We start from the raw sequence: 13,666 nt of genomic DNA, 5'->3' as shown, positions 1-13,666 counted from the left end.
GACGACTTGGTTGATTTTAAGTCTAAATTTTCAAACAAATTTTTGTCAAATATTTCTCAGCAACAATTTATTGCATATATGTTTGAAATTTGAACACACGTTTTGCTTAGGCATGTCATGTCATTTCTCAGCAACTATTTATCGCAAGATATTATTATAAATTTTAACACACTTTTTATATAAATCAATAAATTTATAAGGCCGATTAATCAAGATAATCTTGATCAAACAGCACAATTCTGCAAATTCAACTTTAAGTTCAATTAGACTGCGGTAAATGCTATCCAAATGTAGTGTGCTACCCGAAATAAAATTCATATACATGTAAATCAAAACGTTATGAATAAAAGCATCGATTAAAGTTAGTCAAAATTAAAGATTTAAATTATTTTATAATTTTTTGGGGGGAATAGTTTATAGACAGCACGAGCTTATTAAAGAAAATCATTTAATATTAACTCAACAATTATTCTTCTCAACAACAGATAGTGAAAAAAAATATATGATGCTGGTAATTTATATATTCGATGGGGAGTTACATGTACATGTTACTCTAATAATTAAGTGCGTGACAAAGAGGCGACAATAGTGACGGCACTTTCTTCAATAACAACACCAAATACAGAGAATTACGCTAAATCTTGTGAAAAGGGCTACTGGCCTTGCAGAAAAATTGAATACAGCGCAGGTTTTTTTTGTGCTTTTTTGGGGGTATATTTCGCCCTTTTCGCCACCCATACAGGCCACACCTCCTGCCCCCCCCCCCCCAAGTGCCAGGGACATCCACTGTCCACTGAACAATGGGGATTTATCAATTTTACATATTTAATTCAATAAGTAGGCATCTGATCCCCGCCCCCGGAAAGTTTTGTTGATCCGTGCATACAGAATAAAACTAATTAATCCATTCTATAAGCATAAACATTAGAAGTTCTGATTTAATCTTATACTCTTGAACTTAATCAAATTCAATAATAATATATCTGATATTATATAATTAGTAGCAGTATCACAACGAGACACCCTGCGCTAAAAATTAAATATTATAATATTAAAATACACTTTGATTGTATTTCAACGTAGGAGGTCAGGAGATCTAAACTTGGTTACCCTTGCACGACCAGGAAGTACATGTAAATTACACAAGTCTCGTATTCTCTCATTCTAATTTTATAGGGGGTTATTCACGCGATAATGGCTGCATGGCGTATCCTATAAAAGCCTAAAGGTCACATTGATACATACGGTAAGTTATGATAATTGTTTCTATTGCATGATGATGAGGAAGCTGACATATTCCAGTAATATTGGGTTTAAGATTATTAAATCGATCAACAATAGATTATTTTTATAATTGTACTGAACCGAAAGTAGTTATATGGTGGCCATGTTTTGAAATAGGGAGATACGAATTCTCTTCAAAAAATGTATACTTTAAACACACCTGGGTCACAATTAGATGAGACTCACGCTGTTTTATTGTACTTATAAGTCCACAATTGATTTTTTTTAAAGGCAGTCTATTATGCGCGGATGTTCGAATTCAGGGGAAGTGGGTGGTCTGGACCCCCCAGTCCCCCTTTTCCTCTTAAAATATTGAAATTAGTATGAATTTATATTTCAAGGTCGTAAATTAATTAAAGAACCGGTATTCGTAAGAGAACCCAGGATTTTGTTTAATGTATGTATTTATATATTATGTGCGTGGTGTGTGTGTGTGTTAGTGGTGGGGGGGGGGGGGGGTAGGTAGAAATGATTGACTCCTTGATAATATTCAGTAGCAAAATAAAGAAATAGCCTCCTCAGACTTAAAGAACTTTTCTCATTTCAGATGGCATTATCTGAATCCCAAATACCACCCGATGCACAGCATTATTTGGTGTGTGGCACTGAAGACTGTGAGAGGAACTGCCAGTTTTACTGCAATGACTGTCACCAACCAATGTGTGAACAATGCAGAGATGAACATCAGAAGAATAAGAAAACCAAGAACCATGAAGTAGTCCTTTATAAGCTACGCAAACGACCGCTTCCTGTGGAGAAATGCAAGATCCACCCCACAAGACACATAGAACTTCTCTGTGAGGAATGCCAAATTCCCATTTGTTCTAAATGCACAGGCACCAAAGAACATCGCGGCCATGCATTTACTGACCTAGAATTGGTCTTTGCTGAAAAATGTTCACATTGTCAGATAGAAATTACCAAAATTCGAAGCTATTTTGAACCCACTTCTCAAGATTTAAAAAAGGAAATTGCTGGAGATGTCACAGAAATAAAGAAGATCATGGAGGGAATAAGAACATCCATAAAGACTGAAGCTGAGGCTGTGAAAAAGCTGGTAGACACAGTCACATCAGATAATATAGAACAAGCCGACAAAATAGAACAGTCATTTTTACAAACTTTAAATAGACAAAACCAAGAAATTGATTATTACATCAACTATCTCAATGATTTAATCAAAACATATTATGGCTACCTATCTCCCTCAAACATAGAACAATTAACATTTGCCCTCAAATCAGAAAACTTGATCATTCGACCGATACCAGAGACATCAAAAACAGTTCCGCCGGTGTTTACTGCTGGTCAATACCGCAAGGAAGATGTCGCTAAATTACTGGGTAGAATAACTGTTCCCAACACCAAACCAGAGAACAGAAAAATAAAGCCCATGGAGACTGTCTCTACACAGATGAAACCTACAGGGAAACAGAGGAAACAAGACAGAGAGAAATCTGACGTGAAACAAACACTGTCTCTGTCTTCCTCTGTCACCAAGGTCAGGGAGTTCACAATACCAGGTGTTGAGCGTGTATTTCATATATCACTGGGTCAATCAGGCAGACTCTGGGTCAGTGATGGTAGAGCTTACATTGTCCAAACAGATTTACAGGGGAATCAGCTACAGAAGATACAAACAAGTGTTAAAAGTTCTGAAGGCTACCACACAGTCACACAGGACGGGGATCTGATCTATACAGACAACAAAGTCATCAATAGGATAACACCGGATAATACAATCACTGAATTCATTAAAACAGGAGACTGGGAACCATTCAGTATACACTCCTCCCACATCAACGGGGACATACTGGTGGGGATGGTAAAGGATGGAGAGCACTCTAAAGTCACCAGGTACAACAAGACAGGGACAGAAATACAGAACATACAGAGAAACAACAAAGGACGGGCACTGTATAGTTATCCACGCTACATCACAGAAAACATCAATGGTGATGTCTGTGTATCAGACTGGGTCGAACATGCTGTAGTGGTGGTGGATAAATCAGGACAACACAGGTTCTCCTACACAGGTCAGAGGTCAAGGTTTACTCCCTATGGAATATGTACTGATGTACTCGGTCACATCCTGGTGTGTGATGATAAAAGTAAAACAGTTCATCTCCTGGACCAGGACGGTCAGTTCTTGTCTCTACTACTCACACCAAAACAAGGGGTAAAGTATCCCCGTAGTGTGTGTGTGGATGATAACAATCTCTGGTTTGGACAACGTTTCACTAACACAGTGAAAGTGTTTAAGTATCTACAGTGAACATTATATATCCATACATCAATATGGTACTGAGTGTATGTTGTAGACAATGTAACAACAACACTGTGATAGTGTACAATTACTGGTACATATGTATCTGCAGTGTACATAAAAGTACATTGATTTATACATGTACATACATTATTCATGTAAACCTTTGTATGTTTGTTTGTAATATGAATTTCTTATCAGGTTAATTTCATTGCAGATGAGTTGACTATTAAATGTACATGGATCAACAATATCTGTTTTTAAAGGTTTTAGAAACCGCTAGCTTGAATTTTGTCAATACATGTAGCTATCCAAAAAACTTATATTTATAAACAAGGCTACAGTATCTATAGTCAGTATGACATCAGACGATTTCTGAATGGTATTTATAAGCGTTGATTTCGAAAAAAAAAAATGAAATTCATTATCTTATATAGGCACTGATAACTTAACATTCTTTTTTTTTTTTTTTTTTCATTTTTCTCAATAATCTAAATTTCACATGATCTGATATGGAAAAACATGACATGACATGTAATGAACAACAGAGTTTTCTTGTACCACGTTTTGATATTGATCGTAATTTATTACAAGCAAAAGTCTAAAAAAAAAAAAAGACGTTTCCAGAAACTGCATTACAAAACGCGGGAGTTCTATATAATAGCGCTTCTAAACTTCGCAAAATTCCCACATTTTTATCTTTTATAGTCGAATGTTAAAAGAGAGAGAGAGAGAGAGAGAGAGAGAGAGCTCTGCATGCATGTCAGTTTATTGCGCACAAAAACGTGCGCTAGTTTTGGATTTATAAACATGATTTATTCCCAATCAAAGGAATTTTGTTGTTTTATTACAAATTAATTATTTTCGTATGTGTATTCAGATTTGAAAGTGGTCTATTGAACTGCCGGTCAATAGACTGTGATCTATTAGACCGGGGTCATATAATATTTTGAACCCCGCGAAATATTGAACCCGGGTTCAGAATATCGGTGCGATATATTAAACCCCCCCCCCCCCCCCCATAAAATATTGAACCCTGGTTCAATATTTTAGGGCCGCAATATTTTGAACCCCCATCTATTTTTCATTGCTTTTGAAGAGGGGGTTTAAAATATTATGGCTGCGATATATTAAACCCCCTCCCTTTTTCCAATTCCCATTGGAGAGGGGGGTTCAAAATATTATGGCTGCGATATTTGAACCCCCATCTAATTTTCATTGCTATTGGAGAGGGGGTTCAAAATATAATGGCTGCGATATATTAAACCCCCTACCTATTTCCAATTCCCTTTGGAGAGGGGGTTCAAAATATTATGGCCGCGATATTTTGGACCCCCCCCCTCTATTTGTCATTGCTATTGGATAGGGGGTTCAAAATATTATGGCCGCCATATTTTGAACCCCCCTCTATTTTTTATTTTTGGAGAGGGGTTTAAAATAGTATGGTTGCGATATATTGAACCCACTACCTATTTCCAATTCCCTTTGGAAGGGGGGGGGGGTTCAAAATATTATGGCCGCGATATTTTGAACCCCCCTCAATTTTTCTTGCAATTGGAGAGGGGTTCAAAATATTATTGTAATAGGGGTCATATTTTCATATATATTTATTTGTCAAATACCTAGAACGTAATTACTTCCATTTCAATTTTTACTGTTTTCCCAAAAGAGTTATCTCTCTTTGATTATTGTACAGCGGATAATTGTACCATACAGTATGAAGGGAGCCAATTAATGTTTACCTACCACCGGTGTGTATACGCAGTACACAGGTGTTAGCCTCCTTTTCTCCCACCTGTGGACTACCATTTAGAGTAACCTCCAAGGATACCCTATTTTCTTGGTAATAAAAAGAATCACCAAAACAATACAATTTTCATTCATAATTAATATGTTTTATTACAGACTGACAATAAAAGCACAATTATACCCCTCCCATCTTCCCCACAACTCCCACCCCCCAAAAAAATTGAATTCTGTATATTCTAAAAAAAAAAAAAAAAAAAAAAAAAAAGAATTCTGTATATTCTGTATATGCATGAAGTAAAGATTTGGGGGTGGGGGGGGGGGGTGTCAATGACGAGACTAAAAAATAAGAGTTTTCAATATTTTACAAAAAAATAGATCTTAAAACCCCACTTAAAAAATCAATAAAAAAGAAGAAGGGGGGGGGGGCATTATTATTTATAATTAAATTTCACAGCCCTTAAATTTTGAAACCCCTTTATCTCCAATAGCCAGTGATAAGAAGGTTTTTCAATATATTGCAGCCATAATATTTTGAACCCCCTCATTACTGGTACATGTATAAAATAATAGGGATACCATAAAGGCTGAATGGAATTTGAATGTTTCCCAACCCTGTGTATACACAACACACAGGTGTTAGCCCCCTTTTCCATCTGAGGACTATCATTTAGAGTAACCAAGTATACATGAAGTTGTTAATAAGATTGTTGGGGAGGAAGGGGGGGGGGTGTAAAATAACCCTGAGACATTAAATCTCGATCCCCTTCTCCAATTTGAAATTAAGGTGGGTGCAGTATATTGTAGAAATAATATTTAAATCACATTTTCAATATGCAATGTACCGGTAATTCAGATGGAAGGGGGTTGGGTATTCAATATTTCACAGCCATAATATTTTGAACCCTCTCTCTAATAGAAATAAAACATAGAAAGGGGTTCAAAATATCATAGCCATAATATTGTGAACACCCTCTCGAAAGGGAATAGCAAATAGGAGAGGGGTTCAATATAATCGTGGCCATAATATTTTGAACCCTCTCTCCAATGTAAATTAGTAAAAGGTAGGGGGTTCAATATATCACATCCTTAATATTTTGAACCCCCTCTCCAATAGCAATAAAAAATAGAGGGGGGTTCAAAATATCGCGGCCATAATATTTTGAACCCCCTCTCCAATAGCAATAAGAAATAGTAGGGGGTTCAATATATCACGGCCATAATATTCTGAACCCCATCTCCAAAGAGAATAGGAAACAGTAGGGGGTTCAATATATAGCAGCCATGATATTTTGAACCCATTCTCCAATAGCAATAATAGATAGAGGGGGGTTCAACATATCGTGGCCATAATATTTTAAACCCCCTCTCCAATAGCAATAAAAAATAGAGGGAGGGGGGTTCAAAATATGGCGGCCATAATATTTTGAACCCCCTCTCCAAGGGTAATCGGAAACAGTAGGGGGTTCAATATATCACAACCACAATATTTTGAACCACCTCTCCAATAGCAATAAGAAATAGAGGGGGGTTCAAAATATCAGGGCCATACTATTTTGAACCCCCTCTCCAAAGGGAATTGGAATCAGTAGGGGGTTAAATATATCGCGGCCATAATATTTTGAACCCCCTCTCAAAAAGCAATAAAAAATAGAGAGGGATTCAATTTATCGCGGCCATAATATTTTGAACCCCCAATCCAATAGCGATAAAAAATAGAGGGGGTTTCAAAATATCGCGGCCATAATATTTGGATTCCCTCTCCAATGGGAATTAGAAACAGTAGGGGGTTCAATATATCACAACCATAATATTTTGAACCACCTCTCCAATAGCAACAAAAAATGGAGGGGGGTTCAAAATATTGCGGCCATAATATTTTGAACCCCCTCTCCAAAGGGAATTGCAAATAGTAGGTGGTTCAATATATCACAACCATAATATTTTGAACCACCTCTCCAATAGCAAAAAAAAATAAAAAATGGAGGGGGGTTCAATATATCGCAGCCATAATATTTTGAACCCCCTCTCCAAGGGTAATCGGAAACAGTAGGGGGTTCAATATATCACAACCACAATATTTTGAACCACCTCTCCAATAGCAATAAGAAATAGAGGGGGGTTCAAAATATCAGGGCCATACTATTTTGAACCCCCTCTCCAAAGGGAATTGGAATCAGTAGGGGGTTAAATATATCGCGGCCATAATATTTTGAACCCCCTCTCAAAAAGCAATAAAAAATAGAGAGGGGTTCAATTTATCGCGGCCATAATATTTTGAACCCCCAATCCAATAGCGATAAAAAAATAGAGGGGGTTCAAAATATCGCGGCCATAATATTTTGATTCCCTCTCCAATGGGAATTAGAAACAGTAGGGGGTTCAATATATCACAACCATAATATTTTGAACCACCTCTCCAATAGCAACAAAAAATGGAGGGGGGTTCAAAATATTGCGGCCATAATATTTTGAACCCCCTCTCCAAAGGGAATTGCAAATAGTAGGTGGTTCAATATATCACAACCATAATATTTTGAACCACCTCTCCAATAGCAAAAAAAATAAAAAATGGAGGGGGGTTCAATATATCGCAGCCATAATATTTTGAACCCCTGTCCAAGAGCAATGAAAATTCGAGGGGGTTTCAAAATATCGCGGCCATATTTTTAACCAGGGGGTCAATATTTTATGGGAGGGGGGGGGGTTCAGTATATTGCAGTGATATTTTGAACCCGTGTTCATGATATCGCATAATATATTGAACCCGGGTTCAATATTTCGCGGTATCAAAATATCACATGACACCGGCAACGTATTTTAGAACAAGTATTCCTTTTAAAAGAACAAGACTATCGCTGCGCTGCCATAATATTTTGAACCCCCAATCCAATAGCGATAAAAAATAATGGGGGGGGGGGGGTCAAAATATCGCGGCCATAATATTTTGAACCCCCTCTCCAATGGGAATTGGAAACAGTAGGGGGGTTCAATATATCACAACCATAATATTTTGAACCCCCTCCAATAGAAAAAAAAATAGAGGGGGGTTTGACTTTGACCCGTGCGTGCACGGGTTGACATTGTATATAATATCGGACATTTACACATCGACACACCGTATTGTTGCCATTTACATAATAAAGCTTTAAGCCTACAACAATGCTATTAATTTCACTACACTCTGCTTATAGTCTGTCCCATGTTATTGCTTCCATCACTTTGATGATTTTTAATAAAAATACACATACCTTTGAAAAAAGTACAGATAAAATCAATGAAATGGAAAATATCCAAGATATCTTCATTGACAAATTATCCCTTTTCACTCATAAAATTTCACAGGAACGAAAACAAATGTTTACATGTTTTCCCCATTCAGAAGTACTCGGGACACCTCGCGCAATTTTTCAACATTATCATCCAGGCTTATTAATGGCTGATGCAATGCAAAATCACCGTATACTTTCTATTTTGGGATGTGTATTGAAACCTGAAGCGATAGAGGGGGCGTTTCAAAACAGATAATCTGTACATTTTTGTTATATTAATGGATGAACATAGTTTGAGCACAAAGGTATTTATCATTATCGAAATATCAAGCGAAAAGTGGTGGAAGCAAAAACTCGGGACAGAGTATAGTTAGAATAATCTAGCTGTGTCTCGGGACAGGCCTTTACCACAGATAAAATGCCTCCCATATACCCGTAATGTAGCAAAAACATTGAAGAATCGCTCCGAAACGATGTTGGAGAAAATTAATAAAGCTGCATTAAAAATAATAGTCAAATTATTCATAATAAACCATTTTGAGGCTGTACTTTTATACCTTTCATTTAAAAATATAATTCATATCATTAAAATTTACACGTATTTGTAATATCGTTTCTGAGTTTATTCATGTAAATGTGATATTGTGGAAACAAAATCTAAAGAGCCTCCTGCGATTTGCGTGAATGTAACGCGCAAGCGCAAGATTGTAAAATCCGAAAAATCCATATGATTTCCGGAATTTTTAAAGAAATTTTCGTTGATTATTAATTAGCGAAGCTTGATTGAGAAAAAATAAAAACAAATTGGTTATCTTCAAGTGCTAATAATGTTTAAGATATATAAAACAAATGACAGTACTCTTCCGATTTCTCGGTAATAAAGCCCAAAAATTCGAGTCTATTATTTAATTATAGTAGTATAGATGATCGACAATAATGATATATTGATAGCTAGAAGCAATCAACATGATCAGTTTGATAAATAAAATAAAAAAAAAAGTACTGTATTTTTACAAAATATAGAATATTTTGAATCTGTACACCATAATTTCATCATTATAAACCGCCAACAAATTTAATTTTGAAATAAATTTGGGGAAAGCCGTTCGTAAAATCCTTGTCTAGTTTTATTTTTTTAACGTAATTATTAAATGTTAATGTATCTTCTTCTTCTTCTTCTTCTTCTTCAGAATACTGAGTAGGGCTCTTCAAAGAGCATTAACACGTATACAAAGAAAGAGTTGTATTAAAATAATTTGATGCGACTGAAAAACATTGAATGCCATCATAACTTGCTATTGAGGTCGCATTATAACGTAATCTTGTTTATAAATCAAGCCGTCTTCCTAGCTACTATTATGCAACATCAATAGATCGAGGTCAGTTCATGGAGCATCTTCTAATGATTGAGGTCAGTTCATCGAGGTCAACTGCATTACTGAATGAATCTTTCGACCGAAATCCTTACGCGTGAGACAAAATGTGCATTCTTGAATAAACAGATCGAACTGTATTTTATGTATGTTTGCATATCTTAAGGTAAATTGAAATAAAACTGAGTAAAATGTTATATAAATACTAAACCAAACTTCAAATTTTTATAAGAACTACTTATGCAAGCGGAATGTGTGCGCACGTGGAAGCATTTGCCGGATGCCTCATATGGACAAAACAGTGATCGGCCGAAGCCGATCACAAAAATTAGGGTATATTGACCGTTCAGGCATTGAATAATTGTTTCATTACCTAATTCCGTTTTTAGTATTTTGTGTTTACAATTATAAATTACAGAAGGTTTTCATACCATGAAGATAGATTTTAAGAACTAAAGTAAAATAAACATAATAAAGTTAAATTTTGTCCCTTGGTGCAGGGAACAGCTCAATATGATCTATTGCCCTCCGCCGTTGGCCTGGGGCAAAAGATCATACTGAGCTGTTCCCTGCACCAAGCATAGGCGTCGGAACCGGGGGGGGGGGGGGGGGCTAGGGGGGCTTAGCCCCCCCCCCCACTTTTATTGCAAATTTATACCTAACCATTAGAAACATAGCATAATACAGGGTTCAGCCCCCCACTTTTTATCGCAGGAAAGATTATTGTTTCTAAATTTACCTTGAAAGATTGAAAAGTTGGATTCAGAAGCATGCTACCCCCCCCCCTCCCCCCCCCCCCCCCCCACGGATTAGGAATTTCATGATTTTGGAAAAAAAAATTGTTGGGTAAGTAATTATTTTTTTACGGGAAGTATAGGTATACTCCCCCCCCCCCCCCCCCCCCACGGATTAGGATTTCCATGATTTTGGGAATGACTTTTTTCTCAATATTTCAGAGGATTAGTCTAGCCCCCCCCCCCCCCACTTTCAATTTGCTTCCGACGCCAGTGCCAAGGTAAAATATTTGGGTCTATCGACTGCTCAAGCATTAAATAATTGTAAACTATTTACAAAGAGCATATAATTAACATGCTGTCAAACACTGTCTATTACAAAGAAATAGAAGACAATGACGACAAGAAAACTATGCAAAAAATAAAAAATCTGTTGAAACGACACAAAACAACATCCAATTTAACAGATAAGGAGGAAGACTACTTAACAAATTTTGAATTTAGAGAGAGCAACTTTTACGGTCTTCCAAAAATACACAAATCAGAACAAATCAAGGAGGCAATTAAAACCCAGCGTTCGGAGTACATCCATTGTCCAAATCCAAGTGATATCTCTTTCCGACCAATAGTAGGCGGACCTTCAGCACCAACTCAAAGACTCAGCAGTTTATTAGACACTCTTTTAAAACCATTCTGTAGTGAAGTCAAAAGCTACGTTCAAGATGACCTGGATTTCCTCCGTCATTTACCAGAAAAAATTGAGGAAAACAGCAAATTTGTTACACTGGATGTTATCAATTTATATAGTAACATATCTAATTCTCTGGGACTTGAAGCAATTAGGTATTGGGTAAATAAGAATCCAGAGAAAATAAACAACCGTTTCCTAAAAGATTTTATTTTAGAAGCTGTGGAAATCGTTCTTACGAACAATACTTTCACATTCAATGGTAAACACTTTAGACAAATCAAGGGAACCGCCATGGGGACAAAAATGGCTCCAACATATGCGACGTTAGCCCTAGGATATTTGGAGGAAACGATGTACAAAAAAGTTAACCAGACATTTGAGGAGGACACTGGAAAATATATCTTAACTAACTGGAACAGATACCTCGACGATTGCTTTATAGTCTGGAATTCAGGAGATAACAACCTGAAAACTTTTAAAGAAATATTAAATGAACTTAATCCAGACATCTAATTTACAGCGGAAGAAAGCCTTGACCGTATTTCGTACTTGGATATTCTACTGACTAAACAGGACGAAGTCATCATGACCGATATATTTTACAAACCGACTGATACACATCAGTATTTACATTTTAACTCGTGTCATCCACGGCATACAAAAAGAGCTATACCTTATAATTTAGCAAGAAAGATATGTACCATAGTCAACAGTGAGACTGTAAAAATACAGAGGTTACATCAACCGAAGCAGTTCCTGATGAAACGAAATTATCCAGAAAAAATTATCGATGACGCCATTGAGAAATGTAAAAAATTAGATAGAAAAGATTTACTTAATCCCATTCAACGGAACAAAACTCAATGCATAATCCCATTAGTAACAACATATAACCCGAGAAATCCAAACGTTACTCGTACAGTCAAACATCTTAACGAAGTCTTGAAGACGGATGAAATCTTTTCTAAAATATTTGAAAAACAGACGTTTATTAACAGTAAAAGACAACCAAAGAATCTAAGAAGAATTCTCACCAAGTCAAATTTCACAGAAAAAACAGATTACAAAGTAACCAAATGCCAAGATCCGCGGTGTGGTACCTGCCCGTATATCAAAACAGGACAAAAATTTAACTTTAGTGGAAAAGAGTTCACTATCAACAATAACATGTCATGCCAAACCAGAAATTTAATTTATGTTATCACATGTTCTGGTTGTGGAGAACTTTATATTGGTGAAACAGGAAATGCATTACGGGAACGAATCCGGATACATAAACAACATATTAATTCACCGGAATATCGTAAAATAAAACTCAGTGAACATCTGGACGTATGTGGAAAGAAATCTTTTACTGTTTTCCCTTTTTATAAAATGTGCGAGTGTAATACTTCTGAAAGACGAGAAAAAGAAAAACATTTTATAAGACTATATAAACCTAAATTGAACAGTTTATTATAACATCCGTGTACCATTTCAATGTTTGTGTTAAATTACATTGTTTTTATTTCATTGATATGTGTTATGCTTAAAAATACGCCAAAATTGTGACGTCAACACCAGAGACTTTGCTAACGTTATTATGACGTCACAATAACGGCGTTACCTTGGTTAGTTGTAAAACATCTGGGCCCGGTTTTTCGAAAGGTTGTTAAATTTAACACAGTGTTTAGGATTACGACTTGTTAAATCCTAATCAAGTGATTAGCTAACGCAGTGGTTAAATTCTGTTGATCAAAAGCAATTTAACGCATTGGTTAGCTAACACTGTGTTAACTGAGTTAACCACTTGGTAATCACTTGGTTACCCATAATTCATTTCTACTTTCCATATATGAAGAAAAAGAAGATTTTGCTTTGGGATTTCAATAAGTTTGAATTTAGTGAAATATTATTGATATGATTATATTTTGAACATCTATATCATTTCCAGGGTTCCGATCCTATATAGTATGCAATTTTCCAAATTAATCCTTTCTTTTCTTGTTGTCTATATAACACCGTTAAAGTACAGTGTAATAGCTTCAAAATACCATTATAAATTCCTTTCAATGTGTACCGGTAAATCAATTAGGTACATGTATCATAAAATACAGTTTAAAGGCTCAACAAATTTTCTAATTAATTTATAGAGTTTAACTTACACTAATATTCTATGAAAAGACAATTTGTCTTGGAATAAGAAAGCTTATGCAATTTTGAAAAAAAGTATACCGCATATTGCCAATTTCATTGAGGTTTGAGAAATATATGGTCATTTAAGTGAACCCACCATTTCCACTTTACTCTATTTAACATCA

At 35.9% G+C, this 13,666-nt stretch overlaps 1 protein-coding gene across 1 annotated transcript; it reads left to right on the top strand.

Annotated features, from left to right (window-relative positions):
• The first annotated feature begins 1,114 nt into the window (after window positions 1-1,114).
• LOC117682663 (tripartite motif-containing protein 5-like) lies at window positions 1,115-3,801 on the top strand. The gene is made up of 2 exons (XM_066082625.1): window positions 1,115-1,246; window positions 1,832-3,801. The coding sequence occupies exon 2, from the start codon at window positions 1,832-1,834 to the stop codon at window positions 3,557-3,559; it is 1,728 nt and encodes a 575-aa protein (XP_065938697.1). The 5' UTR covers window positions 1,115-1,246; the 3' UTR covers window positions 3,560-3,801.
• The last annotated feature ends 9,865 nt before the right edge of the window (window positions 3,802-13,666 follow it).

The sequence above is a fragment of the Magallana gigas genome, chromosome 4 (assembly GCF_963853765.1).
Source record: "Magallana gigas chromosome 4, xbMagGiga1.1, whole genome shotgun sequence".
Lineage (NCBI taxonomy): Eukaryota > Metazoa > Mollusca > Bivalvia > Ostreida > Ostreidae > Magallana > Magallana gigas.
The sequence above is the reverse complement of the archived record's forward strand: the minus strand, read 5'-3'. Positions and strand labels throughout refer to the sequence as shown.